The sequence below is a fragment of the Larimichthys crocea genome, chromosome X (assembly GCF_000972845.2).
Source record: "Larimichthys crocea isolate SSNF chromosome X, L_crocea_2.0, whole genome shotgun sequence".
Classification (NCBI taxonomy): domain Eukaryota; kingdom Metazoa; phylum Chordata; class Actinopteri; family Sciaenidae; genus Larimichthys; species Larimichthys crocea.
In genome coordinates this window covers 19,861,408-19,888,963 of record NC_040020.1, presented here as the reverse complement: position 1 = coordinate 19,888,963, position 27,556 = coordinate 19,861,408, and the positions used below count along the sequence as shown (strand labels likewise).

At 41.0% G+C, this 27,556-nt stretch overlaps 3 protein-coding genes across 6 annotated transcripts; 1 reads left to right on the top strand and 2 right to left on the bottom strand.

Moving 5' to 3' along the window:
* Positions 1 to 1,118: 1,118 nt before the first annotated feature.
* tmem187 (transmembrane protein 187) lies at positions 1,119 to 2,263 on the bottom strand. Its single transcript, XM_010752646.3, has one exon. It carries the CDS (start codon positions 2,020 to 2,022, stop codon positions 1,237 to 1,239), a length of 786 nt encoding a protein of 261 aa, XP_010750948.2. The 5' UTR covers positions 2,023 to 2,263; the 3' UTR covers positions 1,119 to 1,236.
* Positions 2,264 to 4,330: 2,067 nt separating this feature from the next.
* On the top strand, positions 4,331 to 13,806 carry LOC104936591 (uncharacterized). Of its 3 annotated transcripts, XM_019253880.2 has the most exons (8): positions 4,331 to 5,492; positions 6,229 to 7,703; positions 9,281 to 9,417; positions 11,090 to 11,370; positions 12,895 to 12,983; positions 13,062 to 13,158; positions 13,273 to 13,379; positions 13,465 to 13,806. In XM_019253880.2, the coding sequence occupies exons 2-8, from the start codon at positions 6,384 to 6,386 to the stop codon at positions 13,498 to 13,500; spliced, it is 2,067 nt and encodes a 688-aa protein (XP_019109425.1). In that variant the 5' UTR covers positions 4,331 to 5,492; positions 6,229 to 6,383; the 3' UTR covers positions 13,501 to 13,806. The 3 variants fall into 3 exon arrangements, with proteins under 3 accessions (XP_019109425.1, XP_019109424.2, XP_019109423.2); XM_019253879.2 differs by having other exon boundaries at positions 13,276 to 13,806; XM_019253878.2 differs by having other exon boundaries at positions 13,273 to 13,806.
* A 1,662-nt stretch (positions 13,807 to 15,468) lies between these two features.
* saraf (store-operated calcium entry-associated regulatory factor) lies at positions 15,469 to 22,962 on the bottom strand. Of its 2 annotated transcripts, none has more exons than XM_027282601.1 (7): positions 22,831 to 22,962; positions 21,224 to 21,402; positions 19,955 to 20,153; positions 19,568 to 19,858; positions 19,291 to 19,465; positions 19,085 to 19,182; positions 15,469 to 17,415 (listed from the first exon to the last, which is right to left on the bottom strand). In XM_027282601.1, exons 1-7 carry the CDS (start codon positions 22,895 to 22,897, stop codon positions 17,390 to 17,392), a joined length of 1,035 nt encoding a protein of 344 aa, XP_027138402.1. In that variant the 5' UTR covers positions 22,898 to 22,962; the 3' UTR covers positions 15,469 to 17,389. The 2 variants fall into 2 exon arrangements, with proteins under 2 accessions (XP_027138402.1, XP_027138403.1); XM_027282602.1 differs by having other exon boundaries at positions 19,291 to 19,444.
* Positions 22,963 to 27,556: the final 4,594 nt, after the last annotated feature.

Sequence of the window (27,556 nt, the reverse complement as noted above, 5' to 3'; positions counted from 1 at the left end):
ATTTAGATTTAGCATTTAGATTTTACATTTAACATTTGGATTTAAATATTTAATATATCTCTAAGTTCACAAACATTGTTCTAAATGTGCAAAAAAGTGACTCTCAAAAATTCAAACCAGTTTTTTAAACATTGTTTTTAGCTAAATGTGACAAAATGTTGCTGTTATTTTCAGAGCGAGACGCTTTACAAACGGCACCCCATACGACAGGGCCAGAGTCAGGCACACTCAAAATTTCTTTCGAAATTTTCTTGTTCTATTTTAGGATGTTTTAGGGTGAAATGTGTTCTGTCAGGAAAACCTTCCCAATTCAATATTACTACAAATGTGATGTCATCAAGTGACGATTTGAATTATGTAACAAATTTGTGGGGTCAAAGTATTTTTGTGTAAGCCATTATGTCAAATTAGCTGTATTTAAAGATTAACTAAACACATGGTCCATATGCTGCACTAGTGGTTGATATTTTTACCCTGCTGTACACACTGCCCAACCACAATCTGTGATGTCAGAGTACCTTTTTTGCCATAGACAGATGTTGTTAGTACCTCCAAAGACCTCACAGATTGAAAATGTATGTCCTGGTAAATTTGCCATGGGTACTGCATGGAGTTGTGCTACTATTGCAGCTCCAGTATTTTGTCTTCTGATGACATCAATAAGTCTCGTTTCTTGTGTTCAGCTGAAGCAGACTGTTTATCTTATACATTTAAAACAGATGTTCAGTGTTATCAATTTATGGAACACAAAATATGAATGTGTTCTAAAGGAGAGTGTTCTGAGTAGTCATTGATCAAAATGTATTATGACAACTGTTACTTTTTTATTTGAGAGAACCTAAAATAATTAGTTTGCTCTAACCTAAAATGATTAGATTGCTCCAACCTTTAAAAAGTGGTTGCATGGAGTTAAACTTTTCAGGTTAAACTAAATTAAATTATTTGCTTTGAGTCAACGTCAGTGCAGTGCATTTGTTTTTTTGTGTTATGCATACCTGCGTGTTAATGAAGGGTTGTTTTATGTCCTAAATCTGTTTGTGTTGGTTTTCTTCCTATTTTGCTCTCATATTTGGACACCAGTGTTCTGCCTGTCAGGACAGAATCAAAGCAAACGCACATGGAGGGATTTTGTTTTAATAGCAAAGTGACCTCAGTGACAGTATCAACATACTATGTCTGACATTCATTCAGTTTTCTTATCAAACATCAGCGTGCTCCTTGGCCCCTCGTGTCCTCTCAGTCCCGCTGTGCTGCAGTCTTTCCCGGTGTCTTCTCTGTCATTGCGCTTAGGAAACAGAAGCTGAAGTGAAACTGCAGCACGTCGCACACTTTGGACCAGAAGTGTCCGGTGAACCGCTGGAAGAGCCGGTACTGAGCGAGCCAGTGATCCAGCAGCTTCAACACCACGAAGCCCGCGCACGACAGCACAGCCAGCAGCAGGTATCTGCGCGTGCGGCCGTCCCCGTGCTCCCACTGCACGCGCACACCGTTGTACACCGCGAAGGCCACGTGACACCCCAGCGCCACCTCAAAGCCTCGCTCGTGCGCCAGCGCCAAGCCGTAGCTGAGGACAGACAGCAGCTCGAGCGCCACTGCGTGCCACGCGCGCCACTTCACCGGCCCGCGCTCTATGAAGCTGAGCCACACCGGAACCCACGCGAAGATAGGTAAGGTGAACCACTGGTCGAGCACCGCGGGAGCGCGCCGCAGCACCGCCAAGCGCGTCCACTGCACGGGAGCGTAAAGGACAGCCATGAGGGCGAACACTTGTCTCATGTACCGGCCCCGTTCCGTTTCTTTGACGCCGGTGTGCCGCAGCAGCCAACACAGTCCCATGTAGATGTAGGCCAGGTTAACCAGACAGTTGCAGGGCATCGCCAGGAAGGCGGGCAGGTAGTCGACCCTCTGCTCTGCATAGTGCTCATAAGACAGCTCCACCTGGACTCCGTCAAACAGGCTCGTGGTCGCCAAGGCAACACAGAGCACAAACGGGACCGACACGTGAAGCAGAGCCGACTTCATTCCCGCTTTTCAATTAACATGTCCGACACACACACTGACATAAACTCTGCAGTGTTTCTGAGAGACTGTTGTTATTCCGGGTTTCAAAAATGACGTGGTAAAAAAATGGATGGTTTGGATTGGCTGCTTTTCTGATTACCACGCCCCCCCTTCAGTGACTGCCTTTATGTATTTGTATATATACATAATGTAGACATTTTGACGTATAGATCAAACACGGTGCCAATATAAATTCATATCATAGTGATGGAGTGTCAGGATATGGTAGAAACGAAATATGATATTCATAATAACTAGGTTTTCATTAATGTACAATCTATTATTATTATTGTTACTGTACATCTCTCTCCTCTAAACTCAGTGGGTTGCAGCTGATGACCAGTTTCTGCCCGTTTTGCCACTGTCACCAAGTGTCTGTAAATAATATTATGAAGAGTGTGACGGCCCTTAGGGTTGTGGGCTGGGAGGATGTCATTCTGTGTTGCAGGAGCCTGGGAGGTGGAGCTGTAGCCTCATCATCAGATGCAGCACACCTGAGGAAGCTGCAGTGGAAGGCAGGCCTTGGCCCACTTCTCGCTCTCTCACCTGGATGCTCTTTTGTTTGTATTTGTTGTTTCACTTTTATACACTGCACCATTTACTTACCCATGCATCGCCATAGCATGTACACTGATATGCAGACAGATATACTACTATCAATCTATTTGTTTAATTAGATTCATCTTATTATTAGTAGACTTTGTGTGGCTTCCCTTCTTTGTCACTGCCGTTTGAGCCAGGTTGTGACAAGAGTACAACCTTAAACTGCTCTGCATGGACTGTGTCCTGAAATAATTTCTGTTCCATCCATCTATTATCTGTAACCTCTTGTCCTCATCAGGGTCACAGTGGGGCTGGAGCTTATCCCAGCTGGCTTTGGGCAAGAGGTGGGGTACACCCTGGACAAGTCGCCTCATCACAGGGCTCATAGAGACAAACAGCCATTCACACTCACATTCACATTCACACCTACAGATTATTAAGAGGCACCAATGAACCTGTTAAGTGCATGTCTTTGGACTGTAGGAGGAAGCTGGAATACCCGGAGAGAACATGCAGAACTCCACACAGGAAGGCCCCAGTGGAGGTTTGAACCAGAAACCTAGCTGCTGTGAAGCGACAGTGCTAACCACTGTGGTGCCATCATTTCTGTTGTGCTATAGAGATAAAATTGAATTGAATTGCAAATAAGAATTGTGTTTTTGTTACCTTAGAAGAGCCTTTAATAATATGAGACACTACAGGGCAGTGTTTTTCTCCACAGTTTATTTTAAGGATAAATATAGAATATATAGAAAAAGTCATGCTGTTAAAGAGGCTGACAGCTGTTGGAATGAAGGCCCTTGTAGCAACTGATAATGTAATAAAGTCCAATAATGTAATACCTGCCAATAACGTTATAATTTTGGCCATTTTGAATGTAATAAAGCCGATAATGTAATAACACGCCAATAATGTAATAACACGCCAATAATGTAATAACATGTCAATAATATAATAACTTAGTAATAACTAGACTGATTAGACCTTTTCATCTAACACTGAGCAAACACATGTAGGTCACATAACCACTGTCTTCTTCCTGAGTTCTAGCACATTCCACTAAGTGATCTAAATAGCATATACACTTCACAGTAATGAATGATATAATATTCCTCCATACATGAAATTATGAATTTACATATCTAAGCAAATAAACAATAGTCTAAATAAAGAGTTTACAGAGTTTACAGTACAACAAATAGTGTTGCATAGTACGTACCCTTGATGAATAAATATGACGACTATGCCATACACTATATCTATTTCTATTTCTGCAAACTGCACAAAAACTCCAAATAATCTTGTATTTCCAAGAAAAGCAGTCCTATTTATGTATTATTACATTATCGGATAACATTTTCTTTTAATGCTACACCAATAACATAATAACCAGCCAATAATGTCATAACTTAATTATAATATTTTATTACGTTTTTGGCTCAGAAACCTTATTACATTATTGGCATGTTATTACATTATTGGCTTTATTGCATTTAAAATGGCCCAAATTGTTACGTTATTGGCAGGTATTACTTTATTGCACTTTATTACATTATCGGTTGCTACAGACCTGTGGTAGAGCTCCTTCTTACATGGTAGGAGTAGCAGTCTGTTGCTGAAGGAGCTGTTTAAGGCCTCCACAGTCTCATGCAGGTGGTGAGAGGAGTTGTTCATGAGGAATGTCAGCTTTGATAACATCCTCCTCTCCTCCACTTCCTCCATGGAGTCCAGGGGGCAGTCCAGGACAGAGCTGGACCTCTTGAACACTTTGTTGAGTCTTTTTTCTGTCCCTCTAGTGCTTCCTCCTCCCCAGCAAACAACAACACAGAAGATTGCAGATGCCACCACAGAGTCATAAAAAGTTTTTAACAGAGTCCTGCACACTCCACAGACTTTGACTTTGACCCTTTTGTACAGGACGTCTGTGTTGTCAGACCGGTCCAGTTTATTGTTGAGGTGAACAGGTTTTTAGGTTTTTATATGCTCCCACCATCTCGATATCCAATCTCTGGATGTTCAGCAGTGTGGTCTGAAGTGTCTTCATCTGGAAGTTGATCACCATCTCCTTCGTCTTGCTTAAGTTGAGGTGGAGGTGGTTGAGATCGCACCAGTTGACAAAGTCTATGACGCCCCTGTACTCCTGCTCATTTCCTTCTGTCCAACGATGGCTGTATCATCAGAGAACTTGTGTAGGTGACAGCTGTCAGTGTTGTGTCTAAAGTCTGATGTGTACAAGGTGAAGAGATGTAGAGTGTATAAAGTATGTCACAGCACAGAGACAGCACTAGTCAAAGTTACAAATGACCTTCTAATGGCATCAGACAAAGGACCCGTCTCTGTACTTGTCTTGTTGGATCTTAGTGCTGCATTTGACACCATTGACCATCACATTGCAGATACTTAAACATCTAACCAGCATTAAAGAAACTGCCCTAAGCTCGTTTGTCTTATTTGTCAGATCAATCTTGTTGTGTTCCTTATCAGTGCATGTATTGATGCAGTATAACTGCATTACTGAGAGAAAACAGTAACCATTGTTATTACAGGATGTCTCATCTAGTGACATACGTGGACAAGTCTACTCTGCTCATAACCCCCTCTCACACTGTGCCACAGCATCACAAGGAGTGACTTAAAACCTCCAGATTCCCCTGGAGAAAAGTGTGTCACTGATAGGTAATAATACAAAAAGGAAGAGAAAATCAAAAGACAACAGAGAGAGTCAAAAATAAGTGCACAAGGCAGAACTGGTTTGGTCAGTCCGACCACAGAGAATGAGGAAAGATAAAAAGGGATGCAAACACAAAGGCAAACAGTAACAGATTAGCAGAGGAACAAAGAGAGCAACCAAGGGACATACAAAAGAAAGAAGACTGCCAAGTTAATTGGTAAGAGACTACATCTATATTATACTTATTTATCAAATAAATACATTGATCCAGTGAGGTAAGCTGAAGTGAAACATTAGTGAGGCTCTGTAGGGAGATCTGGATGAACCAGTAGAGACTGTTAGTACAGCCGTCATTGGAAACGTTTTGTAGGCAAGAGAAGCAGTACTACAATCTCAAAATTCTCTATCACAAGTCCTTTATTCAGAGTATTATTATTATTATTATTATTATTATTATTATTATACCACATATACGGTTATTAAAGGTAAACAGCATAATGTTATAGCTAGTCGAGGTGGGTGCTCATTTAACTGCTATATACTGTATATTATATATTATTTGATAGTTTGAAGGTTCAGTGTGTAACTTTTAAAAGTGCACTTCATGATGCTCTGACAAGTGGTCTAATAACTTTGTTAAGCACTGGATATATGTAAAGGAACCTTAATAGCCTCAACAGGTTACTCATGCGGTTGATGACCTCTTTTGGCACATGAAGGTTCTTCTACACTTGGAATTAGAGGGGTAAGAAGGGGGACGGTTGAATCTGCGGCCTCACCACTAGATACTACTAAATCTTACACACTATACCTTTAACCTGTGAAAAATTAATAATAATGTTTTTTATGTATCATAAAAGTTGAGTGAATGAATATTAAAACTGAAAGAGTGGAAGTATGTTTTTGCTTCTGATAGTACAATGTGTTATATGGCTTCTCTCTGTCTCTCACAGACTGTGACACTCTACAGAGTATCACTGTCTACACACTAAATGGATATACGCTCAGAAATATTCTCTGACAACCAGGCATACTCAATCAAGTCGCCCACGCTCTGAATCGGCACAGGGAACTGACTGAACAGAACCAAGACGTGACTTACATTGTCATGTTAGATCCAGATCTAGTTGTTTGTACTTCTGCGGGATTGAAGGGTTCTATCTCTGCTCTCATTCCCAAAGTGGACAACAAGAAACCACCGATGCTTCCTCCACCACTACCTCCCAAGCGCCACCAGAGGTCTCCTGCAAGTTCACAGTTGAAACCCTTCAATATAGTGAATACACCCTTGAACTCACTAGCATGCCACACATCTCCTGCACTGGGTGGAGTTAAAAGAAACAGTCAAGGCATGGATTTTGTCCCTGGGGAAGTACCTGACATGCACAATGAAAAGATGAGAGACGAGGAGAACAAACAGGAGCAAGATCTAACTGAAAGCAATGAGAAGATAGAAGAGAATGAGGAAACATCTCGAATAGAAAGTCAACTTGATATGAGTAAACCTCAACAACAGATCTTAGTAATATTTACAGACAAGAACAATGATGGAGAGAAAGGAGAGGACAGGATGAAGGGAGAGTCTGTTAATATTAGGTTGACCACTCCTACCGTGGGAGAAAATGTATCCCTGCTAGCGATGGAATGTTCAGACCTTATCCCTGATGTAGATCCTGACATGGCACCAACCAACAGAAGCGATACAGCTACAGTTTCAGCAAAACCAGATTCAACTATTTCACCACAGCCTCCTCCAAAGCCACATTGTAAAAGTCCACCAAACCCAACCGTCACACATCCACAGCTCAATGATACCATGAGAACTGGGACAGAAGAGAAAATGGAGAGGACACAGGACGATGAACAGTGGAGAGGCAAGGACTTGGTGGACAAGGAAAGAGATGAAAAGGAAGGAGAAGGGAAGGACAGAGAAAAGGTAAATGGACATACTCAAACTACTCAAACCATGACAGAAACGGCCCTTCAACTGCGAGAAATGTCCAATGTCAGATCTTCAGTGAATCAGGATAGTCCTCTTATACAAGAGGTGCTTGCTCAGGTCAAACCTATAGGGACAGACTCAAATACGGAGACATTTAAAGGGACAGAAATCCAGATGTTTGGGCAAGGGGTGCAGGACTCTGAAGTGATTTCTAAACTGCCATCTGGACATCTGGAAGGGACAGCGGTGGTGGAGACAAAGTTGGATCTGTGTCAGTTACAGCTGGAGAGGTTAGAGGACACACATGAGGTTGCTGAGACACTACTGGTTGGACAAATGAAGCAAATCAACCGGAAGACTAATGCAAGAGGAAAGGTGAAACAGCTTGCCAAGAAGGTGATTGATAGATTAAAAGAGGGCAGTTGGGAAAAAAGAAGAATGAAACAGATGGATGGAGTAAGAGAAGATGACATTAAATTGACACAGGTGAATTTAACTTCAATTATTTCTCATTTTAAAATGTGTATTTTGTCAGGGAAAGGCAGCATCGCTCTTTTATATCTGGCTTTACATTCTCAATTATACACAGTCAGTACAACAGCAGTTTTCTGCTTTAGGGTGCTGGGCACCTCCTATGAATTGTTATGTTTTTGTTACCTTAAAATGATTTTTCTATATCTATAGACACTATAGTCTTCTTCTATGGAGTCTGCCATGTTGAACTGCCATCTCTCTACAGTAGCCAAGACTGGACTAACTAAACAATCCAGAGGACCTTCCATGTAGTTTCTTTACACTGCTGAAAAGAACTAGAAGTTGCTATATCCTACACACACGTTGGTCCTTTAAGGGATAAAATGAACTGAAATTTCTTTTTCGTAATTAAAATCATGACTTGTAGTTGACTATAAACTTACAGTGGTGTGAAGAAATGTTTGCCCTCTTCCTGAGTTCTTTTTTTTTTTTTGCATGTTTGTCACACTCAAATGTGTGGGAATCCAAACCTGCATGGCCCTATGTGAAAAAGTGATTGCCCCTAAACCTAATAACTGGTTGGGTCACCCTTAGCAGCAACAACTGCAATCAAGCGTTTGCATAACTGTCAATGAGTCTTTTACATCACTGTTGAGGAATTTTGGCTCATCTTTACAGAATTGTTGTAATTCAGCCACATTGGAAGGTTTTCGAGCATAAACTGCCTTTTTAAGGTCATGCCACAGCATCTCAATCTGATTCAGGTCAGGACACAGGCCACTCCAAAGTCTTCATTTTGTTCCTTTTCTGAAATTCTGTGTTTTACGCCAGATGTAATGGGACACACACCTTCTAAAAGGTTAAACCTTTGTCTCGTCAGTCCACAGAGTATTTTCCCAAAAGTCTTGGGGATCATCAAGATGTTTTCTGGCAAAACTGAGACGAGCCTTTATTTATTTTTTGCTCAGCAGTGGTTTTCATCTTTGAACTCTGCCATGCAGGCAATTTTTGCCCAGTCTCTTTCTTACGGTGGAATCATGAACACTGACCTTAACTGAGGTAAGTGAGGCCTGCAGTTCTTTGGATGTTGTGGGGTCTTTTGTGACCTCTTGGATGAGTCGTTGCTGCGCTCTTGGGGTAATTTTGGTTGGCCAGCCACTCCTGGGAAGGTTCACCACTGTCCCATGTTTTTGCCATTTGTTGATAGTGGCTCTCACTGTGCTTCACTGGAGTCCCAAAGCTTTAGAAATGGCTTTATAACCTTTTCCCTGATAGATCTCAATTACTTTGTTTCTCATTTGTTCCTTTGTCTACGTCACTTTGTCAGGCAGGTTCTATTTAAGTGATTTCTATATTCAACAGGTCTGACTGTAATCAGGCCTGGGTGTGGGTAGTGAAATTGAACTGAAATAATTTAGTTAATCACAGTAAATTCATGATCTGAAACATTTGAGTGTGACAAATATGCAAAAAACTAAGAAATCGGGAAGGGGGCAAATACTTTTTCACACCACTGTAGTAGTTGTGATGCAGTGAAAAACAATGTAGCTGTATGTAACGCTTAACATGAGCTTCTGCTTTTTATCAAGGATCAAAGGGGGCATAGCAAGGAAGGAGGGAGGATGAAGGATGAAGTTGCTGAGGACCAACCAGCTGAGACAGAGACAGAGAGCCTTGGTGACTTGATGGAGTGTAGGATTAAAAGAAGAAATGCAACATCTGGAAGGTGAATACACTCTTAATCACATTCTCTCTCTCCACATCTCGCTCTCTTCACATCTTTCATTCACACTTCTAGTGTTGAAAAAATTCAATGTGATTTCAACCTAACAAAGAAAAGAAATGAACTGATACCATAATATCAAGAGAATTCAATGCTGTTCATCTGTCCTGGCTGATTTCTTTTTTGTGCATATCAGTAAACATTTTACAAAAATATTATATTACATTACCATTTAATCCATTACATTTCAGCCTCTGCTGCTTCCATTTCAACCATTGTTTGTTATGAAAGGGTAAGTGTTGCTTTGCCCCTATGAAGGTGTACAAGAGCATAAGAGAATCTACGGTGGCCTTCACGTGCCAAAAGAGGTCATCATCACAACCGCACGAGTAGCCTGTTGAGTCTGTTGATGTTCCTTTACATACATATATTCAGTTAGATATTCTGTCAAACTACAGCTCATAGCTAATGTCATTGTTAGCTGTTCAGCTAGCTGTTCTGCATGCTAATAAAAGATTATCCGTGTAAGGCTAAGAAGCTAATCTCTATCTTCTTCATGTTTCCTCTTCTTTCATACAAACATTGCTGCTCCCTTGGCTTTCCTGTGCTAAATAATAAATGTGATCCTCCATTTGTCCACATTTAGCTTCCTTAAAGTTCACAAACAAAACAACTTCTTCTTTTCATGGCTCTGTGTAAGAGGACCTGCTCCATATAAGTTTAATAGAAAAGGCTTATTCTAATCTCATAATAGTGATTCATTTTTTAATGATGCACATTACATTACATTTCTGCTCAAAGATCACCCTGAGAGTTACACACTGAACCTTTAAGTATAACACCTTCTCAAGCTGGATGCGTCTAACAGTTCCCAGCAGGGTCCTGTTTTTCAGGACTTAGACGCACATGACTACACTCCTGTATTTACAGTAATAAATGTTGCTTGTTAATGTTGATTATTTAAAGGACTTATGAAAGAGTTTAAAGTAAAAATAAAAGAAAAAAAACTCTCTGCAGTGTTTTCCTGCAAGATGAGCTGGTGCAGTATCAAGCACTAAAAAGAGCTCAAAGCTTCTTAAAGATATCTATGTAGTGCTCTACTATGATGTGTACACAATGAAGCTTTCAAACACATTCTGGCACTTCTTTTTTATTCCGTCTTCCTTTTCGCACACACACTGTCATAGATTCATCACCAGCTATTTTTAGTCATGAGGAAACATTCTGTCCCTGTTAGGCAAACTTTATTCGGCCTTCTCTTCCGTTTCATGGGAATTTTAACAGACAGACATGAAAGTGATATAGATCTTCTCATGTAACCAAACAGTGAATGAGAATATTCCCAAAAATGCCAAATTACTTCCTTTAACATGCAAAATTCCACAGAAAAAAGAAGTTACTGAATGACGGAGGTGGTGTGGTTGAGTTGGTGGTCTGAGTTGCTGCAGCGGTCTTTGCTGCATGTTATTCCCCCGTCTCTCCTGCCTTTCCTGTCTCTCAGCTATACCATCATATAACGTGAAATGACAAAGCATATATATAAGAATTATTAACAACAGTCCTACATATTGAACATAAAAGCTACAGGTGTGTCTCTCAGCAGGAAACACATAAAAACACGTACATGCCTCCCTATGAATGCTTACTGTCTCCATGTTTCCCCTTCATCTGACAGCCCGTTCGGCTCCTTCAGAGCCTGCAGTCCAGTGAAGCTGGTGGAGGAGCTCCTGTCAGGTGATGAGTGGTCTCAGTTCCTGTATGGAGACCAGAGCTCCGATTATGACCCATGTCCTTGCCAGACACACTGTGAGGACACAGGAGAGCTCAGCGTAGACCTCCAGTTTAACTCGAGTGCTGAGCTGGACCTCCCTGTGGATGTGTTTGAAGGCAGCCCTGCTGTACAGGAGGAGCCTATCTATGAGGACATAGATAGGTCCACTGACACTAATCCAATGAGTGAGTATAACCAAAGTGGATGGTGTGTGTATGTTTGAGAGGACTGGTGATGGATTACCTTTTGATTTCAACACAGATGGACCTACATGAAACTTACATAGAGGTTTTTGATATTAAGTATCTTTGCACTCAAGGGGCTTTTATGCTGGTGGCAGAGTCTTTGGGTGCAGTTTGGGGTTCAGTATCTTGCTCAAGGACACTTCAACATGCAGACTGGAGGAGCCGGGGATTGAACTATTTGATTTGACTGCTCTCAGCCTCACTATTTACTGTGACTCTCCTACAGCTGTATCAGAGCCGGGTTAAAGGACCGGTGTCTGTTCCAGTGTAAAACCTGCAAACCTGCAAACAATGCAAAAGTCAGTGTTTAGTTTGTCAGTTCCAGGCTGCTGTTGGAACATAGTGGTTCAGCATGGCAGACTCCGTGGTAGGGGACCCACATCAGTAGACATACAAATCATAATGACAAAAGCATAGTTATCTAATCTCTATGAACAGATCAGATTTTGACATCAGAAGCGTTTTGGTTTCATGTGTAGTCTGAGCAGGATCTCAGGCATCTTTTGAAAATAAATGTAACTGCTGCTGCTTCACATTAAAGTATTCAAGTGGCAAACACAGGGTGGCTTTTATTGTGAAGCAGTCATAGGAAACAGTGTATTTCCCACAGAGGTTAGTGCTGACAGTGATCAATCATTCTTCATAAATGTGTCTCCAAAAAAAGACAATTTAGTTGTTGTTGTTAGTGGATGTGTTGATGTGTAACCAATGAAGAAAGCGCAGAGCATGAGCGATGTCACTCGTCGATTTTTGAAGCGACATTTTTAAAGCTGAAAATATGTGGCACTGGTCACAACAGAGGCGGGCTAAATGATGCCTGTGTGCTCCAAGCCATCTGTAACAGCACCTACCTGTCAATCAAAGCAGCCACAGTCTTCTGCATAACTTTAAGCCTTAATATAATGTGAACAGGTGAGTTATATATAAATTCACCCTCAGTACAGTTGTCATGAACGGGGGAATTAGCTACAGAGACCAAAACTGTTTTTTGTACCAGGCTGACTCACTTCTGGAGCCAGCCTCTAGTGGACGTTTGAGGAATTACAGTTTTTAGCACTTCCACTTCATTTCCCAGCCATGGAGGTTGCTGCTTGGTTGTAACACAGTCAGGGTGTGGTGGAAGAATGAAACAGCCATGGTGAGCTGTCTGGTAAAGAACTGCTCACCTTCAACGTTAAAGCAACATAACCAGCTCCCTTGACTGTGACCTACTTCTGTGTGGGAAACTGCTGCCTGTGTGTGAATCATGGCATCAGATGAGGGGTGGAATTATTATAAGGTGACTTCTTAATTAAAAAAATTAACTTGTTTGTGAACAGATACACCAGCTGCTCTAACATTTGCTGTATTAATTATTCAGCTGTAACCACCATTGTCTAAAATAAACATGGAATCTTAAGTTTTAGCTTTAAATGGATAGTTCAGGTTATCTGAGGGTTTCACTGTCTTGACTGTTCCAAACAGCCCCAAGGACCAAAGACATTTACGACACGGTGGAGTTCATCCAGCCTGTGCAGCCAGCAAACACATACCTGAACTTTTCTGATATCAAGGTTGGTCAAAACAACGTGTCCGTTTTCATATTTCTTGTTAAATATCAGATCACGTTTGAACTGTCTTTCTCTGACCAGTCTCACAGGGTTCTGGACTGTGCAGTTCAGAAGTATCTCATCAAACTGAACAAGAAGAGGAAACACAGAACAGCATGGAAAGACAACAGGACACACAGTGAGACACTCATCTCTTTTCTAATATGTATCTATGCAGAAAAGTCTGATGGAAGTATGATGGAATATCTTTCTGTATGAGAGAATGTGCAGAAAGCAAACATGTGTTTTGAAGCAGGTGGACACTCTTCTTCCACCACCTCTCCACAACAAGTCTTCCCTGCCTCCATTTTCTACAACATCCCAGCTTTAGGAGGAGAGGAGCAGCTCTCTGCAGTAAAGGTTAGTACAGGAAACCCAGATATTTTGATGAATCCTCTACATCTGATGTCTTTATCATATCTGTGTGTGTGTGTGTGTGTGTCAGTGTGAAGGAAACAGTCTCAAAAGACGGTTCTGCTGAGAGCAGCACAGCCAAAGGAGGACAGAGGAAAGTAGAAGACGCTCCATCCATTTTATTCACAGTGTGTTTGATATGAACATCAGTTATTGCAACAAAGCCAAAGTGTTTCTGGGTAATAAGGAGGATGTGCACAAAAAGTAAAGATGCTTTACTAATCAGATGATTAGTGGTTTGATTCCCGGCTCCTCCAGTCTGCATGGTGTAGTGTCCCCGAAGGCTCAGAGTCCAGAGAGCCAGTGTTTGGTTTGTCCGTTCTGGGCTACTGTAAGAAGAGGACCCGCTCCTTCATTCTAAGGCAACACAAACATAACTATTCTTATTTAAAGGTGATTATACATTAGTAAAAACATGATGAATGATGAATATTATATTTAATTTCAGTCAATAGACCTCTTAAATGTTACACACTGGACCTTTAATTTAATTTAATTTCTATAGCACCAAATCATAACAGAAGTTCTCTCATGACACTTTCCATACAGAGCAGGTCTGTAACCTGCTCTGTATCATATTATTTACAGACCCAACAGTTCCCACCGTGAGCAAACACTTGGTGACAGTGTTGAGGAGAAACTTCATTTAGGAGGCACAGAACTCAACTCTCAGGTTTCAGGGGCTAATTATCCAGTGACTAATGATTACTTCTTGTATAGGTGTACTTCACATTGCACTACATGTACTGTGTATCTGTTTTTGTATGTTGCTGTTTGCACCTTATGTGAAGTCTGAATGTGGCAGTGAATGCATCATTCATTTTCTTTGTTTTGCACTGGTGACCAGGACAAACAGGTTCATCACTCTGTACAGGTGGATGATAATAAAGTCTTTTATCTCTTACTTCCTCGTTCTGTGCATATTAGTCATGTGTGTCTTCACAAAGTAACACAGTAATGAATTACTTCATGAGTACTCGTCATTTTGTCTGCTCTCCTCATTCTTAATGCTCATAGGACTGAAAGGAGGTGACACACACTGTGTTGCTGATCATTGTCTGACTGCTGTTCTCAGTTACAAAGCTTCATAGTGTCTTTCAGCTCATTGTTTTGGCTTGGTCATGTGGTTCTCATTAACTTTATTTTCAGCAGCAGAACACAGTGAACATGCTCTGATAATTCAAACCAGGATTAAATAAATAAATCTGAAATTTGTACATAAATATGGAAGCCCTGAGTATAATGCATCATACATTCTATTTCCTTAACCTTTAATCTTTGTTAAACCTTCCCTGCTCGGCTGGAGTTGACTTTGGACACTGTAGTCTTTTATTTAACCGTGTACTCACACACTGTACATTTCTGCTCCGCCACATACACATTCCACACTCCACTCGTCCTTACCACTCACACCTTACACATTGCTCTATTCCCCAAGGGAACCTGTAGACCTGTAGACATCAGGAAGGATGAGGATGCCAGAGTAGGAATGCTGATGCATGATGTCCATCTCTTTCCACTGGTCACCAAAACACGTCTCCTCTCAAGATTAGTCAATAGGCCTTCTTTAAATTCACTTTAAGAATCAGAACACTGAATTGAAATTTAAATGATGTTCATATTCAGAAATCTTCTTCTTCCACATTGCTGTGTCGCTGACTTCTCTGTAATAACATGATTACCTGTGTATGTAGGTCAAATTGACCCAAAGATAGAATGTGAAGGATGTAAACGTGTGGCACATTGTAGCATGATTGCTCAATTCTCACAGAAAATAGGCCATTACCTATAAACATTAACAACAAACATATTCACATTTTTCTTCTTGTAAACATTTTAAACAAAGGATACCAGAGGGTCCAAAAGTGAAGACAATGCAAGGGTTAAACAGGTTTAGAGCGGATAAACTGATATGATGCAGGATAGTTACAGGTTAAAAAACAAGAAGATCAACGCTTCTGCTCTCAGAAGATCAACACTAACAAACTGTGTTTTTAGAGAGGACAGCAAGAAGTTTAGAAATACAATGTTGTTGTTTTTGTTTCTCTTTTTATTAGCAAAATGATCACACATCATGTCCTCAAACTAACATATTCTACTATTTAAATAAGATGTATTCAATAATACAGAAAGCAAAGGGTATAAGGGCTAGCAGGTAAGGCAAATGAAGCATTGAGGAGAATGAGAGAGAGATGAATGTACAAGAAAAAACATGTTTAATCCATGACACTGTACTGAAAGTGTGCATGTTATTTGTTTTTGCAAATGTACAAGTGCTAAAATGCTACAGTGTTCATACTATAGACATCTGTGTGACTGAAGAAGTCCTCAGAAAGCAAGGATCACTGCCCTCTCTACAAGAACATTTCTAGATTTTTCCCTATTCGATCGGTGCCATTGTGATGTCTCCCATCCACCTTAAAAAACTCATACTATAGCTACAACCCAATTATAGACAGCACTATTTAAATCTGGAGGCAAATATCAAAACAACTCAAACTTAGGAAGCTATCCTTTACACTCCCAATATCAGCAAATCCATTCATTTACCCCCTCTATTGTAAATGGAGGCTTTGATAGATGGAAACAACTTGGACTGCACAGTGTGGGTGATCTGTACGTTAGAGGTTTATTTGCATCATTTCATCAACTATGAGAGAAATATGGTCTGTCAAAAAGTGAATTTTTTAGATATCTCAAAGTCAGACATTTTGTAAGGACACATCTGGACATTTAAAAAAAAAAAAAAAAAAAAACACCACCCCTGTCAAGCTAGACTGGTGTCTCAGAGATTGCATAATGGAGAGGAATACAGTTTCAGTTATATACGATTCATTTCAGGAGCTAGACCAGGTGAACACATAAAAGAAGGCTGGGAAAAAAGAATTGGGTATGTGGATAGCGGAGGATATAAGAAAGGAAAGCCTGAGATATACACTTGCTCCCTAAATGCTAGACACTGCCTGATCCAGTTTAAAATTCTGCACAGGCTACATTACTCAAAGTAAAGTAAAATTACATAGTATATTCCCAGAAATATCACCCATCTGTAAAAAATGTAACTGTGCCCCAAACTAGAACATTTCTGGATAGCAGTGTTTCCATTTTTCTCAAAGGTCTTCAAGACTACATTACGACCAGATCCACTCTTGGTTATACTAGGGACATCAGGGAGCACTGGGAACCTACAGAATATGCAGCGCCACCTTCTATCCTCCTCTGTGGGGAAAAACTTGTTCTCCTCCATTGGTAAAAAAAGGAGACACCTACTTTTAAAGCATGGTTAACGGCACTGACTGATACATTACACCTTGAAAGGATTCGTTATTCTTTTAGTGGTAGGTTGAAAGACTTCAAAAGGATGTGGCAACCAATTCTTTCTTTCTTAAGACAGGATGTAGGACAACCTGAGTAGTACTGGGTGGGCGGGACGGGGTGGGTTAGGGAGGGAGTTATTATATATTTATTTTAATAGATATATGTATTTATTTATTTATTTATTTATGTATATTTTTCACATTTTTCTCCCATCTATTGTTTTTCATTTAATTACATATTTGTAGGACATCTTTGTTACTTATATTAAAAAGTACTGAAGCATTGCATAAACCAAAGATGGATGTATTTTTGATATACTGTCCGCTTCACAATAAAAATATCTGAAACAACAAGATTCTATCTAGAGTCTATCTACAAAACGCTGATCAAAACAATAAACTGCACATCATGTTCTCCCACACACACAAAGCTGTTCACACGTTCACAGACAAACAAGTGCTTCCTGTCAGCTGACATCAGAGTGACCTCCAGAGGAGCATAGACCTGAGTAGGGATGTTAGTAACCTGTCAGATGTGTTCATCTCTCTGTTCAACACTGAGCTCATCTGACATCACTGCACCAGTCCACATTCTGTCAGTGCCATCCACTGTAGAGAATCACACCACCTCATCAGCTTCTATCTTCTCTTGGTTCCTCCAAAACCTAAACACACACAACAACAGTCAGCTGCACACACTGCATGTCTATGGATGCTGATCAACTGTTGAGACGTTCATGAACCTAAAACACAGAGCAGTGTCATTCCTTCATAATTAAGTAATGTGCATGGTGTTGCTACATATTTGGTGTTCTCTTACTTTATTTGTACAATTGATTCACAATTGTACAAATAAAGTAAACAGAAACCAACATAAGCCGTTTTGTCACTGCCGAGATGATTTGCGTATTGCTAAGTAGCGAATTCCTAACTTGTGTAGCTAACTCAGCCCCGGGATGCCAGGAGCTTGCAAGAAAACCACCTCAATAGGCCCCTATCCTTAGGGGCATGATTTCTCCTTCTCATGTTCAGATTTATTCTCCTCGTGTTCACATTTTGTGCTTGCACTCAGATTTCTGCAGCTTTCTTTCAAAATGTGTGCTTGAGCTCAAAAATCATATGCTTGTGCTCACATTTCTTCTGCTTGGACACAAACATTTCGCTTGCTGCTCACATTTCTTCTGCTTGGACACAAACATTTCGCTTGCATTCAAATATGTCCTGTGCGCGCTCAGATCTAAAGTCTACGCGCTCAGATCTAAAGTCTGCGCTCTCAGATCTAAAGTCTACGCGTTCAGATCTAATGTGCTCGTGCTCAGAACAAGCACGTCCTTTCAGGTTGAGGTGTCTGCTCAGACTGAAGGATGTCCCTCCCTGTGCTTAAAATAGTGTGTTTCACCAGCCAATAGGGAGACAGCTAGAGTGTGGACCAATCTTGGGTGCGTTCCTTCGCCCTTTTTGAGCGCTCCATAGGGGCGGGTATATAGTCTGTTTGTAAAACTGCTTCTCTCTTAAAATACACCAATTTACCATACTAGCCAGCTATTTGAATCGTCACCTATTTAAGACGCCAGCTTATTTATGTATAATTCATCTTAAGTAATCCTAAAAAGAGTTATCGTAGTTTAGATTTTTTCTAATGGACAACCGTTACTAGACAACAGAGAAACAGCAGAGACTGCAGAGTGACAGAATAACTTCATAAATACTGTTTTTATTGAATGACAGGTTCCCCTCAACTTTCTGGAGGCTCTTGCTTTGATAAGTGGCATGCCTGAGGAAAATAATGCGTCCCATGGTTTAAAATGCAATAGTTAGTAGTGTACTTAACCATTTGACTGTCGTAACACTGCTGTGCTGCTAAGAGTATTTATAGTATATAAAATATATCCCACTAATATAACATTAGAAAAAATACCATATACCTGTCCCTGTCTCCCTATTGGCTGCTGAAACACACTATTTTAAGAGCAGGGAGGGACATCTTTCAGTCTGAGCAAACACCTCAAACCTGAGAGGACGTGCTTGTTCTGAGCATGAGCACATTAGATCTGAGCGCGTAGACTTTATATCTGGGCGTGCAGACTTTATATCTGAGAGCGCAGACTTTAGATCTGAGCGCGTACAGGACATATTTGAATGCAAGTGAAATGTTTGTGTCCAAAAAGAAGAAATGTGAGCACAAGCATGTGATTTTTGAGTTCAAGCAGCAGAAATAGAGTAAAAGAGTGCAAGCACAAAATGTGAGCACGAGCAGAATAAATCTGAGCATGCTCTCAAACTGAAAATCTACGCTCTTGAATAAGGATAATTCTTCCATAGGGAAACTTCTACCTGAAGCCGTGCGTGTCCCAGAGGAAGAGGAGGGGTTTCCAGCAGGAGGTGCTGAGCTGTGTGCGTAACTAGAGTAGTTGAAGTTGTACGGCTGGTTTCTGCAACACACACACACACACACACACACACACACACACACACACACAGGAGTGAGACTAAAATAATGTCATAGAATTCTTCAACCATCTTTCCGTCTCTTTACTAACCTTTGGCGACCAAAAAGATATCCCAGCAGTCCTCCCGTCCCCATGCCGGTCCAGAAGCCTCCACCTGTGCCAGGAGCGGCTTGGCCTCTTGGGTACTGTTGTCCGTGAGTGTAGTCACTGTGGAAACCGTAGCTTGGGTTGGCACCAGCATAGCCTGGGTTGGCACCAGCATAGCCTGAACACAAAAGCACAGCACAGTCAAGCTTTCAGCAAAGTAACCATATTTCATATATTTTCAGACAACAGAGCATCCTGCATGTGCTCTGCATCAGCTGACCTGTGAAATCAGGTTTGAATCCCGGGGGTGGTGGTCCTGCCGTGGAGTCATAGTGATTATCTCTGGGATAACCAGCCTGTCCACCATTCTGCCCCCACTGAGCCAGGTTCCCACTGAGGAACAGCTTGTAGATGCCGTACGCCAAGATCAGAAGCACTGCGACAACCAGCAGGCTTCCTGAGTCCTCGCTGCCTGATGGGGTGGAGCTCTGATAATGGCTCTGCTGGTGATGATGTTGATGCTTGTTTCCAGAGAAACCATTGAAGAAACTGGAGGCGAAGCCGCCGAGATCTGTGACAGGCAAACAGAAAAAGAATGGTTCTGAATATGAAGTCTTTGTATAAAGATGAAACCTCATGAATGAATGTCATATTTCCATCCTCCTACTTCCAAATCCCTGGAATCCACTGTTGGAGCCCGTGCTGCCCTGATTCTTCCGCTGGCCCTCTGCAGTCAGTTCCAGTGTGTACTCGAGCCCACAGGAGCCCTTCAGTACGTAGTCATCAGCAGGGTAGCTGAAGCCCTCACAGCTCACCTCCACATAACCAAATTGGTACGCGTTGTCCATATCAGTCTTACACTCCCACTGCGAGGAGGAAAATTCATTCAAAACATTATTTTAGTCACAAACCCATCGAGCATATCAGTTCTATTTGAAGCAGAACTCAGACCAGCAGCACCATGACTGATGTAATGAGCCTCAGTCTGCAATAAAAGTGACAAGATCCCTCACTGTCTTCCCACCAACAAACACAGCCAACTGTGTCTGTTACATTATTATATTATAACCTGATCCATACTGTATTTGTAAGGCCCAACACAATAAGTAGGCAGATATTCCATAAAATAACAGATTTTAAATTATGTTCACGTTACACTGACTCTAAGTCAGAGACCCCAGAGGAGTACAGGGAGGTCATCACAAGAACCACACCAATGAACATCCAGGGACTGGATATGGAGATGGGTACAGATACCTGGATGTTCACCTCAACATCAAACTGGACTGGTCTGACAACACAGACTTGTCAAAGTCGTCTCCATTTACTGAACAGCTCCTAAAACATCAGGCTGCTACTCCCGACATGTAAGAAGGAGTGCTACCACAGTAGCAGTACCTCTTTCACTGATTTTGGTGAAACTGGATTGTTTCAGATAGCATTCAAATTAAGACTGAAAAAATAATTGTTTAAATCAAAAATCTAATCGTGGATTTGAAGAATTGGGACTTACCTCCTCCAACCTAATGGCCCATGTATCATGATAAATCTGCAGGAGCTGCTTTCTATGGTGCTGGATGGGAAATTTACCTCATGAACTTTACCTCATAAACTTTACCTGCCTTTAGGCACCAAGTGAAAAGTCAGCAAAGTCTGAACATCAGAATCACTTCTTTGATCACTACAACCATTGAGCTCAACTAGAGCTAATTAATCAGTGTATTGATTGTCAGAAAATATTCAACTAAAAAGGCTCACGCTGGTTGCAGCTTTTTAAAAGTGAATGTTTTATCTTCCATGACAGTAAATCAAATCTTTAGGATTTAGATAAGATGTGTGTGTGAATACATCAGCTTAGACTTCACCTTTTTTGCGACTTTCTCAGAGTAATTGTCATTTCTCTGTCCTCGCTACCCACCACCGCCTCCCTCCTCACCTGTACATCGAATCCATCCCAGCCTTTGTTCTGACACTGGACCACCTCTGGAACGAAGGCCTTGCAGCCCGCTGAGCCTCCGGTACACTGGAGCTGAGGGACGGGGTTGGATCGTCTCGCTGTGGTGTAGCGACCTCTGTACAGAGTCAATGCCTTGACGTCGCGCAGCAGCACGCCGCCTGCAGTGTGGAAACAAGAAGAAGACAGATTAATAATCACATTTCAAACATATAAAAGCTCCTCCAAATATCTCATGCTGGACTACAGCAACAGTGAGCCTCATTAAACAGCAGATTTATGAAAAAACGATTAGTAGATTGTACAATATATTAATACAATCAGATATGGTTATACTGCAGGAAGCCTGGGAGGAGGTGTGCAGTAAGGCACACCTGGTCACAAGTTCGAATACACAGAGGGAGTTTAAGTGGAAGATAATTATTCGATTTTTCAGGACGGAGTGGACAGTTTTGAGCTGGGCCTGGTTACTTGTTTGTATGTGTGCTTGAGTATATATAAATGTCTGAATATGTATATTTGTTTTAATATATGGACAGGATATTTGTTTTTCGTTTTGTTTTTTTGCTTCTAGCTGTAGTTTGTCTTGTTTGCTTCTAATTTGATCATGTTGTAGCTTCTATTTCAATTACAACCACTATTCGCCATAGCTTTTATATTTATTTTTATCTGTTTCCATAAAAGTTACTTACCATGTGCAATATTATTTATATCATGGCCACTTTACTTTCAGTACTCGTTTTGCTCGTCTGTTTGTTGTTTGTCCATTTGTATATTGTAGAGGCTTAAGGATATTGTCTGTCCGTTCGTTGTGTTTGTCCATCTTATTTTATTTCTGTAGTGTGAATTACACATCTTTTGCTGCTGTGGCGAGTGAATATCCCTGTTGTGGAATAAATAAAATATAATCTATCTATTTTCATTTGGTTGTTGTTGTTGCTTAAAAATAATAAAATATAAGTAAAAAAAAAAATTATAACTGTAGATTTGGCATTTGGAGTGAAAAATATAATGTGCTCCCCTGAACATAAACAATTTTCTATATCTTCTATAGTCATTTCTATATTAATGTAACACAGGCTGATGCGGGAATATGCAGTCTGACTTACAGCAGGTGATGTAATAAAATAATAAAAGCTGTCATTACAGTGATGCTCATTATGATGTGTCAGTTATTGTACTGAAGACATACAAATAATAGCATGACGTGGTGTTTTATATAATGTTATTGGTGTTATTATTTGTAGTAGTATATTTATTTGAGCCATGATGAACGTATCAAAAAGTTTATGACGTTATAAAAAAATCAGGACATGACAGGAAGGACTTGACATATAAAGCTTTAACATTAACCATAGAGCTCAGAGACTAACGCGAATATTAGTTGTAGCAGCGACATATGTGACATATGGATTTTGTTATTATGGATGTTTGCAAGCAGGATTCCTCATGAAGTACGTATGCTGTTATTAGCCGTTAGCTGTTAGCTGAAGTTGTTGCTGTTGTAACGTTAGTCTGTTACATTTCACAAACAGCCTCTCAAATAATATAATATTAATAAATAACACGGAAGCAGAAGCTAAACCTACCATCATCATAAGAGGTGCTGCGTCCAACCAGCAAAAACAGCAACACAGCTGCAGCAAACAGCTCCATTTCCTCGCTGTGTCCCTGTACTTTCTGTCAACACCTGCTAACACTTAGCATTATAATGAAACTTCCGTGTTGCGTCATCTGTTTTCGCTGTCGCCAACCAATGGGGGACGTGCACGATCGCCGCGTCGCTGATCCAGCTCACACAGTGGATTGATGATGGGCAGTATGAATCTTTTCAAAGATTCGGTTTTTTCGACCTGTAAAATGTGAACTAGTCGAACCTTTCAAGTTTTGATTTTTTTTTTGTGTGTGTGCAAAATATGCCTTCAGTTTCTGCTTCACACTCCATTTTAGTACAATGAATATTAGATCTTTACCCATCTTTAAAGTGATAATGGATTTGAAAAGAAGCCCCCCCCCAGAAAAAAAAAAAAACTTTTTAGGAAAGATCTAATATTCATTTGATACAGTAAGTCATCGTCACACTTGTATATAGGTAGAATAAGCTCACCACATGAACAGAGATGTCATTAATTGCATTCACTGCCAGTTTGTTCAGAGTGAGTGAGTGATTTTTTGCTCTTTCATTGGTTGTCCTATTTTTACGAATGGCCGTGGGCAGTATGAGTGGGAAAAGTCAGAGATTCAAGTCTTTCAAAAGTAGTGAGCGTTCAGTACATTCAACAAACTGACCCGGTACACACTGGACACTAAAAAGAGTCATTCAAAAAGATTTATTCGTTCATGCTCATGTATGATGTAAATGTATGAAATCTGCATACAAATATACTGACTGCTCACAGTGTCACTGTAGACCTGGTTTATGTTGATGTGAAATATGTGTACAGTGTAAAGTCTGTGATTATGCACGAATGAAAACATGGTGTTATATATTTCAATTGTTATATTAGAACATGAGAAACATCCTGTTTTAATAAATAAATAAAAACAATCAATTTGTATGTAACTTTTATTGGTATTTATTTTTATTTTTAAATGTTATCATTGGCACCCAGGCATCTTCATATTGTCAAATCTGGCCCTCTTTAAAAGACGTTTAAACAAACCTGGTCTAGGTTATGACATTTTTCTGCATAAAATAAGTGACACAGCCATAAACTGGGTTCAATAACATCTCACAAGTAGATATCAAACGGTGGATGTTGATGGAACAGTGTCTGTGTCAGTGTCCTGGGGCCAAATACATGCATGTTAGCAATCAGAAATAGGGCACTGGTTCACAACTTGACCCGGTCCTGATGTGCTGCTACTAAATTACTTATATGAATGACCCTGCATGGATAAACAAAGTATGTGTACATCATATACATATGTATACATGTTTGTTTGAATTGTTTTTGTGATATGTTTGTTAACTGAATTGGTCTGAATACATATCCATTTGGTAATGATTTTTTTAAATGGAATCATGTCCGTATTTTGCAACAAACTAAAGTAAGAACAAACCTGAAGCTGAAGAAACCCCAAACGTTAATGGAAAAGAGCCGCGAACCTGAGTGACTGAGGGAGAGACAGAGAGCTGTTCTGTGTGTGAGTGACAATACATCTGTATGTGTGTAGGCCTCGTTTCAGCCGAGTATCCGGCTCAACTGTAGTTTTTATATCTTTTATTATGTTTGAACTCTGGCTAACTGGCCAGCGCTAGGCTAATAGTGCTACCCTGTAGTGTGTTTATGTACTGGCTATTGGAAAGCTACCTATATAAATGTAATCAATTACACGTAACATACATCACATTACTCAGCTATTCCCCTTACACCAGTAACATACAAGCTCAGCCAGAATGTTTTCTCCACAACCGTACAGGTGGAAGATTTTATTTTTTACTTATTAGTAAGTCATTCTTTTGTCTGAACACTATAAGCCACGTTACTTTATTGCAGACATTTGGTCCTTATGTCTAAGGGGAATACAGCAGTAAGTTATTTTATGCATATTAGTAGTCTGTTGGATACAAATGATGTGACTGGAGCGAGCTTTGCCAGAGCAGGCAGTGTGTCTGAAACCTCATAACATGTATGTTTACCAGATATTGAAGCATAGATAATATGTACTTATTGACATGAACAACTTGAATAAATTGTTGCATTCTGTAACTTGTGTACTTAATAATTTTCATAGTTTCTATAATCTAATGCGACTTACCATTTCCAATGTACTAGGTTACAAGAAGACTACAGCAGGTTCCAGCCCACCAACATGCATAGTTTACCACCAGCCTGCCTTGAACCTGTGTGTAATCTATCTACAGAGCAGACTACATCTGAGGGGAATAGAGCAGTAAGTTCTTTTATGCATAGAAGTAGTCTGTTACTATTGTAATATAAACGAGTAAGGATTAAAGTACAATAAAATACTGTTCTCTCTATCTTACATTGCTTACTGTTAATCTGTCATGTAGGGCTGCAGCTATTGAATATTTTGGTAATCAAGTATTTTATCGAATATTCCATCGATTAATTGAGTAATCACATAAAATGTGAACATGTTAGCATTAACATGTTAGCGCTGATGCGCTAGCAATTAACATTAGCATGTTAGCATTAGCATGTATTACAGCCCGGCTCGTGGACTGTAACCAAGAACGGAGAGGAGACGAGATTTAAATACCACCATGACATGTTTATTGTGACATCAGAAAATTAAGCAAAAGATCAGTGTCTGTAATCAGTAGTGTAGGTGTGCATGGATGCATGTGTGTGAGTGAGTGCGAAAACCAAGAAAGAAAACAGGAGAGCACAGCTGCACCGTGGCGTCCTCCTCAGACGGCATGAATGGAGTGAGAGAGCAGCCAGCGTGGAGATAAATGCGCTTCACCGAGCCCAGGTGTAGCACATCCCCTGATGATGGTCCCACCTCTGGTGAACCTGGGAAACAAAACAGACCAACCAGCAGCCTGCCAATAACACAACCAACATAGAGGCCACACCCCCCCCCATAAAAAAGGGGTTCCAGTAGGAACGCCGCAACAGCTAGCACTAGATGAGTAGACTATAAACACTGACATATTAACTAGATTACCCATTTCAAATACATATTTCTCATAACTCACAGCTGCAGTTACAACAAAAACACACTGACTGTCCTACCGCTAAACCCTGGCAGGCCAACCAGCCCAATATCCATCCCTCAACAAATGCGGCGCCTGGAGAAGCATTTAAGAGTGACAGAAAAAGGCTAGAAGGTTACACACAGCGAATTAAGCAAGACCATTAGGAACTGTGAACTCTAGACAGGGCATCAGCCACAACATTTCCCGAGCCTTTGATGTGGCGGATGTCCAGGCAATAAGACTGCAAGTACAGCATCCATCTCATCAGTCTACGATTTGGGCAATGGACAGAATGCAAAAATGTCAACGGGTTATGATCGGTGTACACAACAAGAGAAACACTGGAACCGACGTACACATTATAATGTTGCAATGCCCAAATGAGTGCAAGGGTTCCATTTCAATCACTGAATAGTTCAACTGGAACGTATTGAACTTCTTGGAGTAAAAACTCACAGGCCGCTCTACACCGTTTTTTTTAAGAAACACCGCTCCTGCCCCTACATCACTCGTGTCCACTTGGAGCTCAAAGGGACGATCCATCCGAGGAGCTGCAAGGACAGGAGATGAGCACAACACAGATTTAACATTGTCAAAAGCTCTCTGGCCCAAGGATGACCAAATGAAACGGGTGTTTCCCTTTAACAGGTCGGTGAGAGAGGCTACCACAGTAGAAAAGTTCTTACAAAAATTGCGATAGTACCCTACCAGGCCGAGGAAACGCTGCAGCTCTTTTTTCGTGGTGGGGGCTGGATACTCCTCCACAGCACTCACCTTGGCCTGCACAGCACACACTTCCCCCTGCCCCACTACTTTCCCCAGGTAGACGACAGTAGCTTTGGCGAACTCACACTTTGCTAGGTTTACTGTCAACCGGGCATCACTCAGCCGAACAAACAAACTGTCAATACGGGCTAGATGTTCCTCCCACGTGTCACTATAAATGACGACGTCATCTAAATAGACAGCACATCCCTCCAATCCAGACACCACCATGTTCATTAACCGCTGAAAAGTCGCCGGTGCATTCCTCAACCCGAAACTCATCACCGTATAAGCAAATAACCCGGAAGGTGTAATAAATGCAGAGATCTCCTTCGCTCTGTCCGTCAGCGGAATCTGCCAGTACCCCTTAAGAAGGTCGAATTTACTGACAAACCGAGCTGCACCTACCTGGTCTATGCAATCTTCAATGCGTGGCAATGGGTACGCATCGGGCTTCGAGGTGGCTTTCACCTTGCGGTAGTCAGTACAAAACCTGGGACTCTTGTCAGTTTTTTCCACAAACACAGTGATGCCCAAGTGGAGGAAGAAGGTTCGGCAATCCCATTTTCAAGCATGTCTTTAATCTCTGCATCCATCACTCACATCGCTCTTTTCTTCTGACACTCTATAGAAACGCTAGCAAATTGCCTTTGTCGGCCACGCAGCAGCCCGTCGTCAGGTGCCATGACCCCATCGTCCTCCCCCGCTAAGAACAAACTCCCCGCTGCTGCTACAGCTGACACCGACTTAGACTCACAACAATAATACTGCTTTAGCAGATTAATGTGGCAGAGTTGTGTTGCTTTCCTGCGGTTTGGGGTCGACAGAATATAATTTTGGTCGGTCTCCTGACGCAACACAGTATATGGACCACAAAACCT

Bases quoted from the DNA above. Each gene is read 5' to 3' on its own strand.
- LOC104936591 (XM_019253878.2), top strand. From the start codon at position 6,384: ATGTTAGATCCAGATCTAGTTGTTTGTACTTCTGCGGGATTGAAGGGT. The intron at 9,418-11,089 runs GTGAATACACTC...TTCATCTGACAG, and splicing joins AGAAATGCAACATCTGGAAG to CCCGTTCGGCTCCTTCAGAG. The intron at 12,984-13,061 runs GTTGGTCAAAAC...TTCTCTGACCAG, and splicing joins TGAACTTTTCTGATATCAAG to TCTCACAGGGTTCTGGACTG.
- saraf (XM_027282601.1), bottom strand. From the start codon at position 22,897: ATGGAGCTGTTTGCTGCAGCTGTGTTGCTGTTTTTGCTGGTTGGACGC. The intron at 20,154-21,223 runs GTGAGGAGGGAG...TCCTCCTCGCAG, and splicing joins GGGATGGATTCGATGTACAG to TGGGAGTGTAAGACTGATAT. The intron at 19,466-19,567 runs GTCAGCTGATGC...TTTTGTGTTCAG, and splicing joins ATTCAAACCTGATTTCACAG to GCTATGCTGGTGCCAACCCA.
- tmem187 (XM_010752646.3), bottom strand. From the start codon at position 2,022: ATGAAGTCGGCTCTGCTTCACGTGTCGGTCCCGTTTGTGCTCTGTGTT.